This window comes from Pistacia vera, unplaced genomic scaffold, assembly GCF_008641045.1.
Source record: "Pistacia vera cultivar Batoury unplaced genomic scaffold, PisVer_v2 Contig579, whole genome shotgun sequence".
Classification (NCBI taxonomy): Eukaryota; Viridiplantae; Streptophyta; class Magnoliopsida; order Sapindales; family Anacardiaceae; genus Pistacia; species Pistacia vera.
In genome coordinates, this window is record NW_022196422.1 from 180,487 (window position 1) to 193,709 (window position 13,223).

Sequence of the window (13,223 nt, forward strand, 5' to 3'; positions counted from 1 at the left end):
GATCATGCCAAAACGAAATCCATACTACTATCGAATCTGTACCACATCAGTACCCCAAGACCTATGTCATAACTCTCATAAAAAGGTCCCTGAAATGGACAAGTAGCTAAGTACTCATCTAGCCAATACCCGCCTAGTGAAACCATCTCAGCCCAATACTCGTCTGATAATCAATCTCAGGCCAATACCCATCTGAAAGTCAATCCCATCTAGGCCAATACCTGCCTAGTATAAACATAATCCCACCCAAGCCAATACCCATTGGGACATGATGGACACTTGACGAGCTCCAACCGGGATTTACACCGAGCGGGTATTGGCTTGGGTGGGATTGACTTTCAATGTATTGGGCTGAGGTTGATTATAAAATAATAATAACATGAACATTTATACATTATGGTGGTGGTTGTTAATGAAGGAAAAAATTAACACTTACTATATATATATATATAAAACAAGGTTTAATCGAATGGTCTCATCACGTTAACATATTGAGGTGGTTAGACTCTAAAGAACAAGATATCAGGATCTATGTCTTCCGGTAAACTTTGCTGAGGAGGGAACTTGGGAAGAAGACTAGCAACTTTTTTAGCAGCATCAAAATAAGATGAATAAGTATAAATCATTCCAAGATGTTTGACATCAGCACTATGTAAATACTCTTTAGGCATCCCAATTTCTTGAATGGCCTTAGCCAGTGGCTTGAAATGAGTTTTGTTTTTGTTTCCCTTGCCAATTATCAAGTTCTTATGTGCCTCATCGAAGCACCAGTTACCAGATTTCAAATTGAAACGATATAATGGAAGAAATCTTTGACCATATAAAGCTATAAACTCCAATGCAGCTAGAATGAACTCAAATTCCTCGTTCGACATGTAGAAAGGGAAGCTAATTCTCGTCCATCCTGGTTTGAGTCCGACGTAACCCTGCAAATAAGTTGAATTTAAGCATCAAACGGTATCGGAAGTAACTTACTCCTATTTAATGTTAACCCTAAATCATGGAAAAACTAGCAAGGGTCAAGGGGGCAATTGCCCCCCTTCATTAAAAAATATTCATATATATACCAAATTTTTATCCCCTATTATGTTTAAATTAAATTCTTCACATTCAAAATTCACTAGCTTCCAACTCCTTTTTCCTATTTCTTTTTCTTATCAATACAAAGTCTTAAAAGTTCTTAGTAAATATAACATTCTCAATTGAATTATTACCATAAACAATTATTACTCTATTTTAATTTTATAAGTTTGCAACAATGATAATTAATTTTTTTGGTATTAACGACAAGTTATATATCATATGTTTTTAAAATTCGAAACTTTATCAAAAACAACCATAAATACATTAATTAGAATATTATATATGTATATAAATTTTTTTTACAGTTCCATAAATTTGCCTCTCCTAAATCATATATCTGGCTACATCTATGACCTTGATTATAAAATATGTTCCCATATTGACGATATTTACTATTGAAAATTTAACAACATGAACAAAATATGCGAAGAATACACATACCTTTTGTATGATGGAATGAATTTTAAGTGATTCAGTTTTGTCGAAATTAAGCAGAATATGACCATAAGGACTGGCGCAATCACACCCGCCGCGAGCTTGGATGCCAAACAAGTCATTTAAGAGAGTTGCAACAAAAGATCCATGANATCTGATTATCATTTTCTAATATCTGATTAATGTACATATTGAAGTTTATACAGATTGGTTGTCCATGTATTGTTATTGCTGTGGTTTGGCTGTGTGTTGAGTTAGTTTGCAGGTGGACCTATCAATATGTTCACAAGATTTATGTTTATGCATATTTTGATTTTTCCTCCCTTAACTATATGGAAATTCATGCTACGGGTTGGTTAAATTGGTAATTGGTTTGTATACTCGGCTGGAATGTGATTCTTTTGATGTAGGAAAATTCCTTTGGGTTTAAATTATATATATATATATACAGTAAAATCTCTATATAGAAATAAACTCTACATAGTCATAAAAAATTCTAGTCCCAATTTGGGATAGTTATAAATAAGGATAAACTCTACATTGTAATAAGTTATAATTTTTCTAATTCCCGCCTTAAGGAAAGTTGCCTCTACATAGTAATAATTATCTGTATATTACAAAAAAATATATGTTATGTAAAATTAAAGGTTTAAAATGAAATAAAATATTTATTTATAATTGTTTGTGACAATGATTTATGTTTTAGAGTTGTTATCACATCTTTTACCTTACGAATACGTAGTAGCTCATTAGCATGAATACCTTCTTCTTGAAGCCAACATATTTTTAGTTTCTCAAGCATGTTTAGAGCTTCATGACACAAGACTTTTTGTATTTCTATACTATTATCCTTAGGATTATCTCCTTTCTCTTCTTGTTTAATTGCAACAATGATTTCCCCTTTGGTTAAAGTATACACAATTTGTTGCTCATTTGGATAATCGAAGAATACATTTTTATCCATTCGATTAGTGTACTGAATTTGTCAAATCTGATCACTCAATTCTATAGTGACTCTTTTATTCTCCTTGTCCACTTCATTTGTAACTTACAATTCATTGACATTAGTGGTCCTAATTTGCAACGCTTAAAACCATTGACAATTGTCTGTGGCTTCATATCAATTGACCATGCATCAACTGTATTTACAGTTTCATCAATGACACTTATTTTTGTTGGTTCTAAGAAACGATCTTTTATCTATTTCAAAAGTAGGTAATTAAAACGCTGTATTAAAATTTTAATATTACTAAAATATGAATTGAAATCCTAATATTGTACTACTAAAACATGAATTATAAAATAAGAAATAAAAAAAAAATTTGTAACTACATTGTAACGCCCAACATGGAGGTACATAATTTAAATTATGTTTTATAGCCCTTAGTTAATTTTTGCTAGAATTATTTTAAGAGAATATGAAGAAAATGCCTTAAACTTATATTAAGGGTAAAATAGTCTTTTCACTCAAAATTGGTTAAAATTGTGGGGAGTGAAAAGAGATAGAATTTCATAGAGAATACAATAAAAATGAGGGCATTATGGTAATTGACTAAGGGACAAGGATGAAATTTCTAAAAAAGTATAAGGGCAAAATGGGAAAGCATGTTTACAAAATAAGATGATAAGGGTTTGTAACCCTTATTTCCTTCATTCCACTGCCACACTTCAAATTTTCATTCACTTCTCCAAGGAATTTGAGGGCTTTTAAGTAGATTTTCATAGAGTTTTGATTCTAAGCATCAGAAGGTAAGAATTCATGCTCTTTATCTATGATTTATTTATGTAAGAGTTGAGTTCTTATGAAGTTTATGCTTAGGGTTAAGAGAAGATTTGAATCCAACAAGAGTAGAGAGCTTCGGAGAGATTACTCAAGCATAAGGTAAGTAAATTCCACTCAACAACCAACCCATTTACAGTGTTATAGAAAATCAAGTGAGTAGATTTCCTTAAATATATATGTTATGATTATTGAGAAATTGAGATGAGATGGATGTTATTATCTTGTTTTGGATATATTGAATGAGGAGTGTATGTGATGGTTTGATGTGGGTTAAATTGGAAGAATAGAGAAATCTTTTGGAGTGTTTGTGCCGTGTAGGTATGGTGATGATATAAGAGAGTTTTTCTCTCAATTTGGGTGGTTTAAGAAACCAATAGAATGATAATTAAATTAGGGTTTTTTCATGCACAATTATTGTTTGATGAATGCCTAAGTGAAGTATGAGTTGGGTAGAAACCTTAATTTTATGAATATTGCATATGGCATTTCATAAGTGCATTTAGTAAGAAATTTTAAGCATGAGCCATCCATATGCTATAATTGTGTTGTGTAGAAACTTAAGAAAGAATAAAGAATAAAGAATGAAGAATAAAGAATAAGAAGAAAGAATAAAACACTCTAAGATAAGAGAAGAAGAATAAGTCATTAAAGAATTAGAGTGTTAAAAAGAGAAAAGAATGGTTGTTGTGATGGGAACCTGATGTTAAGAAAATTCCCACTACAACCACTTAATTGAGTGACATAAGAAGAAGAAGATTGTCACCGTAAGAGTGTATGTGGATGAGAGTTTACCAAAAAGAATTTATACATGCACGCCACCTTAATTGAGTGCCTAGAGAAAAAAAAAGAAGAATTCGTACGGTCCGCAAGAGTGCATGTAGCTGGACTGTACTCACTCACACGGCCAAGGTTCCAAATCCATACATCACCGAGTTGATCGGCAAAGAATAAGAAAAGAAAGAAGAACAAGAACAAGATAAAAAGAATGAGAAGGCTTGAAAAGCCAAGAAAAAGAAAAAAGAAAAAAAAGAAAGAAGAAAGAAAAGAAAAGAAAGAAGAATAGAACAAGAAATAAAATAAAAAAAAAGCATTTTATGCATTATTGCATATGCATTTTATTCATGCATATTGCCATGAATTTCATCATGGTTAGGAAGAATAGAAAATAGGAAGAAAGAGCAAGAGGAGTAGAAAGAAAGAAAAGAACAGTGAGAGTTGAACAAGAAGAAAGAGAAGGATTAAAAGGAAAGAACCTAGAAGGAAAAGAGTTAAGGGTTTTACTTACTGAGCATTTTTATGCTCACCCCGTTGTTTTTTCATATTTTTGCAGGAAATAGGTGAGCAGGGTCGGAAGGACTCGACAAGCGAGGAGGATTGCCATTACTGTCCACTGTCGCTAAGTTTTTTACTTGTTATTTTGATATATGTAAAGAATTATGTTTTTTAAGTAAAGAAAAATTTGGGCCCAACTATTTTCATATACTAATATGTATGTTTTAATTGTATATGTTCTAAAGTATACTAGTAAAGCAGTTATTACATACACCTCCATTAAGTTATAACCTCTTATAGTAATAAAATTAGTAATCCCAACATTATGACTATAGAGAAGGTTCTCTATATATATATTATGCTTGGTTTGCAACTGGGAGTGTTAAATATAAATAAAAATGGGAAATTGTCAGTTTTGAAATCTTGACTCGCAGTTAGGGAGTTGATTGTAAGGATTTAGAAATACAGAGGTTGACAAAGGTATATATATATATATATATATATTCGTTGGTTTGCAACTGGGGTGTTAAATATAATAAAAATGGGAAAAATTGTCAGTTTTGAAATCCTGACTCGCAGTTAAGGGGGTTGACTGTAAGGATTTAGAAATACAGAGGGTTGACAAAGGATTTGAAAAGACAGGAATTTGACTGTAAGGATTTAAAGAGTTTAGCGGGTTGACTGTAAAAATTTAAAAGTTTAGCATGTTGAGTAAAGATTTAGACTTCAAGAATTCAAACGTTTGGGGGTTGATTAGAACTTTAAAGTCTGGGACTAAATTGAAAAGAATGAAAAATATAAGGATAAACAAGATTTTACATCTATTTATTATGATGTTTCAAGCATTGCACTTTATTTTGCATGCCCGTTTTAACGGAACATGTTTATATGAATTATTATAAATATATGCATGAAGGCATACATAATTCATTATGTGTTTGGATATTAGTCTAATATGTGTGTGGATGCATTTTATCCTTCGAATTGAGACCACTTTTTTATACCTATCCCCCTCAGACATCACTAGAGATTATACTTAGCTTCATGTGTAGATTGAGGGTCGTACTATTGAGCAATTTAGATATCCTATTGGGATAGGACGATGCTACTGACTTCAGGGGGATTTACACCCAGCAGACATTTTGGAATTATGTTTACACTGGCGAGTATTGGCCTAGGTGGGATTGACTTTCAAGCAGGTATTAGCCTGAGATTGATCATTAGGTGAGTATTGGCTTGAGATGGTTTCACTAGGTGGGTATTGGCCTAGATGAGTTCTAGCACTTGTCTGTGTTAGGGACCTTTTATAGAGGTATGACATAGTTCCTGGGGTCTGATGTGGTACAGATTCAGTAGTGGTATTATGATTGTTTGAGCTTTATATAGTTGCTATTACATCCTAAAATGCATTTATGTTTCAAACAAAAATTATTTTTGTATAAATGTATATTCTGCTCACTAAGCTCCCCAGCTCACTGTTTTATGTTTCCCCTCTCTGTAAGACCACAATTGACCTAATCCTCTCTTAAGACCATCCTAAATTTCCTAGACTTTTCTTCTCTCTCCTCGTGATACTTGGAGCAATTTAGAAAGCTCCACAAATTGTTCTATACTCCTCTATAGTCATATTCCCTCAGTCAACATCGAAAATTCTCTCTCTTATTTTTTTATAACCCTGGGCTAGTAACGATTTAGGAACTTTTGTCTAAAATCATATGAGGAGTAACAATCTATACTTCCTTTGGTGGACTGCCACCAACAATCAGTCCCTCTTGTCAAAAGAAACTACACAAACCTCAGTTTTTCCTCTATGAATAATCCATTACCCTAACACTTTCTTGGTATCCCTAACCATCTCTTTGCTACCATGGGGTCACCCTCTCCACTGAACTTCTCTACCCTAATTTCTTGCCCTTTCTAATGTATTTCTGTTCCTCAACTCCCCTATGTTTGGCTACCATGGCGTGGGTAAACAATCGGGTCAATTTCCAATGGCTCTCTCCATCTTAGATTCACTCTCCAGGAATGAATCTCCTACTCAATATCTTGTTCCCCCTCCAACCCTTCCATGTGAGTCCTTGGACGGCTGTAAGCCTCCCCTAATTCTCTCATCTATGTCCCCTTTGACCATGATGCCTATTATTTCTCTTACTGGTCAGTTTCGGTCGGCCTCATTAACGCATGATGATATCTAGTAAAAAAACCCACTTGTACTAGTCTCAAAATATGTTTGCTGCTTATGCTAATGCACTCAAATCAAAACCTAGACTCTGATACCAATTTGTCATGACCCCTTCGTGGTATTCCTATCCCCTCATCTGGGTGCTCCAGGAGACTCAGGATTCCAAGAAGAGGGTGAATATTCGAAACATTTCATAATAATCCTTTATAAATATAATGAAAATTAGTACAATTGCATATTTCAAATGAAAGTTCTAAGGTGGAAATATATAAGTAAAAGTTTGAAACAAAAGTTATAGAAATCTTATCACAAATCATAGTATCAAAGTGCACTCAATTTTAAAAATATGCTGATGATCATGCGTCAATGGCCAACCTAGAGCACAAAGTGTGCTCCAGGAACCCCTCTACAATCCTCCCATAAAACTATGAGTGGGGAAGCCCAACAAACTATACATTTGGTAAGAAATTTTTTTTTTTCTTTGAAACATGAATGCATTTTAGAATGCAATAGCAACTCATTAAAGCTCAAACACATCATGACACTGCCAAAACGAATCCATACTACTATCGAATTGTACCACATCAGTACCCAGACCTATGTCATAACTCTCATAAAAAGGTCCCTGAAATGGACAAGTAGCTAAGTACTCATCAGCCAATACCCGCCTAGTGAAACCATCTCAGCCCAATACCGTCTGATAATCAATCTCAGCCAATACCCATCTGAAAGTCAATCCCATCTAGGCCAATACCTGCCTGTATAACATAATCCCCCCAAGCCAATACCCTTGGGACATGATGGACACTTGACGAGCTCCAACCGGGATTTACACCGAGCGGGTTTGGCTTGGGTGGGATTGACTTTCAATGTATTGGGCTGAGGTTGATTATAAAATAATAATAACATACATTTATACTTATGGTGGTGGTTGTTAATGAAGGAAAAAATTAACCCTTACTATATATATATATATAAAACAAGGTTTAATCGAATGGTCTCATCACTTAACATATTGAGTGGTTAGACCTAAAGAACAAGATAGGATCTATGTCTTCCGTAAACTTTGCGGAGGGGGACTTGGGAAGAAGACTAGCAACTTTTTAGCAGCATCAATAAGATGAATAAGTATAAATCTTCCAAGATGTTTGACATCAGCATATGTAAATACTCTTAGTGCATCCCAATTTCTTGATGGCCTTAGCCAGTGCTTGAAATGAGTTTTGTTTTTGTTTCCCTTGCCAATTATCAAGTTCTTATGTGCCTCATGAAGCACCAGTTACCAGATTTCAAATTGAACGATATAATGGAAGAAATCTTTGACCATATAAGCATAACTCAAATGCAGCTAGAATGAACTCAATTCCTCGTTCGACATGTAGAAAGGGAAGCTAATCTCGTCCATCCTGGTTTGAGTCCGACGTAACCCTGCAATAAGTTGAATTTAAGCATCAAACGGTATCGGAAGTAACTTACTCCATTTAATGTTAACCCTAAATCATGGAAAAACTAAAGGGTCAAGGGGGCAATTGCCCCCCTTCTTAAAAAATATTCATATATATACCAAATTTTTATCCCCTATTATGTTTAAATTAAATTCTTCACATTCAAAATTCACAGCTTCCAACTCCTTTTTCCTATTTCTTTTTCTTATCAATACAAAGTCTTAAAAGTTCTTAGTAAATATAACATTCTCAATTGAATTATTAGCAAAAACAATTATTAGTACCTATTTTAATTTTATAAGTTTGCAACAATGATAATTAATTTTTTGGTATAACGACAAGTTATATATCATATGTTTTTAAATACGAAACTTTATCAAAAACAACCAAAATCATTAATTAGAAATTATATATGTATATAAATTTTTTTTACAGTTCCATAATTGCCCCTCCTAAATCATATATCTGGCTACATCTATGACCTGATTATAAAATATGTTCCCATTTGCGATTTTACTATTGAAAATTAACACATGACAAAATATGCGAAGAATACACATACCTTTTGTATGATGGAATGAATTTTAAGTGATTCGTTTTGTCGAAATTAAGCAGAATATGACCATAAGGACTGGCGCAATCACACCCGCCGCGAGCTTGGATGCCAAACAAGTCATTTAAGGAGTTGCAACAAAAGATCCATGAAGAGGCTTACCTCTCTTGTTTTTCATTTCCTCTTCTTGGGAAGATATGAAGTGGAATATATTAAGAAGGAAATAAAGCTTGTCTTTTGGCACTTGTATTTCCTAAAACCTTTATGTTTTGATTTGGGAGAAGCCTCTCTAGGGCTCTTTGGAGGTAAATGTCTTCTTGTGCCTGATACAACACTCATAGCCAATGTATTCTTTTACCCAAAAGGCTAATGCTGCTCTAACGGTTTGAATAAATGGAGGAGTTCCAGCATTTTCTCTTCCTTCTATATCTTCCAAATATATAGTGTCCTACAATTGATAATAATTAAACTAACATAAGTTAACATAGTGACACAATTAGTAAATGAAATCCAATAAAACTAAATCCTAACCAAGGAACTATATATTCTTGTAGGCATATATTAAAAAGTTGTTTAGTTAAAAATAGGAAAAAATATGATTTTACTTTTAGTCGAGTAGGGTCAGTTTGAAAAACAAATTTTACAAAATTTAGAAAAAAGATACACAAATACATAAAGAAATATGTATATATATCCACTCACCTCTTCTTGGGTCCATCCATGGCCATAATGAGATGAGCGTGAATTATATATGGAAAATGTGTCAATGATACTAAATTTTGTATTTCCATATTGCAAATACTGAAATTTCGCAGGTGTACATGTTCAAATTCACTCAAAGATAAAATATCAACCAAATTTTTATATCATGAATCTGCAAACATTGTTTGTTGATGGATTCCTCGTATTAAGAATAATATTGGTTCGGATTTTAAGAAAATAAGAACGATCGCAAAAGAAAATGAATATTGCAAATAGTATGAGGTACCTTTTCATTGAAGCCATTGACATAATTAACAGTTCCACCTCCACAAGTTGATGGAGGATAAGAACTCAACTGATAAAGGGCTTTGCTCATCAGAAGGATGCCAGGGGATCCTGGACCTCCAAGAAATTTATGGCCACTCAGGAAAACAGCATCATAGCCATCAATCTCCCCTGATCTCATGTCTATCTCCACATAAGGACCACTATATCATCATACAAATTAATTACAATTAATTAGCACCTAATTGATTTTACAATGATCAACACACACAAATATATATATATCTCACTAAGGACCACTTATATATTTATTATATACCCGATCTCATACTTTTTTCTATCTATATTAGTTATTATCCTCTTAAATGCAATTTCCTAATAAATTTGTTTAATTTTAGTCACCCTCGTTCATTAAACATTACATTTTAACCCCCTCATGGCTCAAACATAGTTTTCTGATTCCGTCACTGAAATATGTACCTTGTAGCGAAGTCAAAGCATGCAAAGCCTCCATATTGATGAAGAAGTCTAGCAATCGATCTTGTATCCGAACAAATGCCTGTGACATTACTGCAAGCAGAGAAAGAACATAAAATGGGTCGATTGGAATTTTTATATAACTCAAGTTGTAGCTTCAGCTCTTCCATATTAATCAATCCATCATCATCAACACCAATCTCCACAACTTGAGCCAAACTCTGCCGCCATGAAAGAATATTTGAGTGGTGCTCATGAGGCCCTATAAAAACCACCCATCTTTCTTTATCACTTAGGCATTTTATGAGCCTTTCTCTCATGATCGGTGTCACTGCAATGCCTATAACCTCTTGAAGCTTTTTAATGGCGGCCGTCGCGCCTGACCCGCAAAATAATATTGCATCTTCTCTTCCCCCTCCTAAGCATTTTTTTGTGTAACGAGATGCTTCTTGTAGCATTTTGGTTGTTCGTTGTCCCGCATAGCTGTCCCGGCTGTGAGTGTTGCCTGTTCACAAAAGGGATGTTAATAGTAGCGAAGCCAGGATTTTGTTTCAGTGAAGCCAATTTACAAGAAAAGAATTGGAGTATAAAAAATTTTAGATTAAAAATACAGAATAGTAACCTTATAGATTGAACACAAGAGACATAGATTAATCTTTATTTATTTATTTATTTTTATTTTTTTCTTACTTTGAATGATGAAGACAATGCATTGAAAAGAAAGGGGAAGAAAACAAAACTTGGAATTATTAAAAATATTGGTTGTTTCGTTAATGTATTATATATTCAATATATAAGACACCAAAAAAAGAGCAAGCTTAAAATATATTCAGGGTTTAAGGAAAAAAATAAATAAAAAGATGATGCCAATATTGATTGATACTATTTCCATAAAATAAAATAAAATAAAGGGTGTTTATTGTTGAAATAAAAACATAGAAGGGATTAAATGAATTTTACAGAGTAAGTGGGGCCATGAGCCCCCACTCACTCCTTAGTGGCTCCATCCCTGCCCCTGGGGATGCATGTGTAAAATTTGTAAAGATGACGATGATAAATGAAAAATTGTGACGTTGAACACCTTGAATTAAGTGGAAAGTTGTTTGACACTGTGGAGTTTTCAAAAGAAATTCAAGGCGTATGTGTATGAGTTGATGAGGAATTCGACCAACAATTCGTTAACTTTAATTCTATACTTAATATGAATGTTTAAAATTAAGGTATTCTTATGGAAATAAATCCATACTTTATTTAAGAAATTCAAGTCAAATAAAACTGCTTTTGAGATTATTATATTTGTTTCTCAATAGATAGATTTATATATTTTCTCTCTCATTTTAATTTGATTTGTTTTATATTGATCATTTTTAGCTGTATAAGTACTTATCTAGAGACTGAACCCTTTATATATTCATGTTGACTGATTAAACTAAAAATACTGCAATTTTTGAAGAAGCAAAATATATATTTATGAGGAGGACGACCGACAATTCTTTTAACTTTTTTATACTTAATTTGAATGGTTAAAATTACATTTTTCTTACAAAAATAAATACAGACTTGATTTAAGAATTATATACGTATAAATACATATGTATATTAAATAAAATATCAAGAAATACTCAAAGCGCATCTTATGTTCTTAAATTTATTTTAACAAAAAAATGTACCTAATTTATATGCAAGCATAAGATATTATAACATCAATATATAGTAAAATAAAAAATCAAATTAGCTTACCATTGAATGGAAGAACATTGTTGATGATATAATCTTCAATATATCGAAGAGATCGACCAGACGCAACGTGATCGGCGTTGGTGAGTCTTCGTTTTCCGAAAGGAGAATCAAATTCAGCATCACCTCCAACTATCTGAGACTGCAGCCAAGCTACTCTTTCCTCCAATGACTCATTTCCCTTTGGCACTTCCATTTCATAAAAATCGTTTTTCTTTTGTGAAAAAGATGATGATGACGAAGATGAAGAACTAGCTTTTGTAGAAGTCTTGTTGTGCTTTCTGCTTCTAGCTTTGCCGAGACAACGCAGCCAAGATCGTTTAGCTTTTCCATTTTCATGGCTTTTGGCAACAGGGTTGTCTCCCAAATTTAGTTGCTCAAGTTTCATCATATGCTTAGAGAAGAAACCCTAATAAGTGTAGATAAATTTTCTTCTTTCTTGGCTTGGTGGCTTCTGAATCCATCCTTCGTTCAAGTTGTATATAAGTGTTGGGTAGCGGGCCAATACCGGACCATGACAATGACTAGGGGGCTGAATCATCTCGAGTCAGGGTTGATGGTTTAAGCGAATGCAATTGCTATACTAAAAGTTATAGTGCATGATCATGGCAATGAGTCAGCTAGAATTATTTCTAGTGGGCCTTGCCTAATAGATGAAAGATTAAATTATGTTTTCATATTTTTATATGTTTCTTTCTTATTTAATTTAATTCTTTTCCATTTTGGACGGAAATAAATTCTAATTCTTTAATAATTTGATTAAATTAATAATGTAACATACACAAACTGCATATGAGTAGGTATCAATATCAATTGATCGGATCTTATAAAGATCTTGGAGATCAAATTTTGCTTGCATCCAACATGATGACTACAAAAAATTTTTAGACAGATTCTTTTATATTGCTTGACGTGTTTTAAAATAATTTTGGTGATTTTAAATAAAATATAAAGTAAATTAGTTAAAAGAAGATTACATGTCAAACACATAGATTTGATTCATGCTACATATTTCAATACCGACATTAATTTGTTTTTTTCATCGGGAAAGATCTATTACGATGACCTATATATGACAACTTATCAATGCATCATTTTGCATCATTGTATGAGTAGCATAATGTGATTTGATGACATAATTTTTGCCTTGGAATATAGCAAATTTCTTCTAGTGTTTGTTTGTATGAAATAATTTGTATCAATAGTTTTTATATGTTCGGTGAGGGATTTTGAACTTATTTAATTTTTAATAGTATGAGTATATAATAA

General features: G+C 32.9%; 1 protein-coding gene across 1 annotated transcript; it reads right to left on the bottom strand.

Moving 5' to 3' along the window:
• Positions 1-413: 413 nt before the first annotated feature.
• On the bottom strand, positions 414-12,435 carry LOC116109403. The gene is given in 9 exon segments (XM_031395624.1): positions 414-926; positions 1,525-1,669; positions 8,906-8,951; positions 8,954-8,980; positions 8,983-9,085; positions 9,088-9,201; positions 9,742-9,943; positions 10,221-10,722; positions 11,958-12,435. Coding segments are annotated over 9 exon segments (1,953 nt in total). The 5' UTR covers positions 12,346-12,435; the 3' UTR covers positions 414-500.
• Between the last annotated feature and the right edge of the window lie 788 nt (positions 12,436-13,223).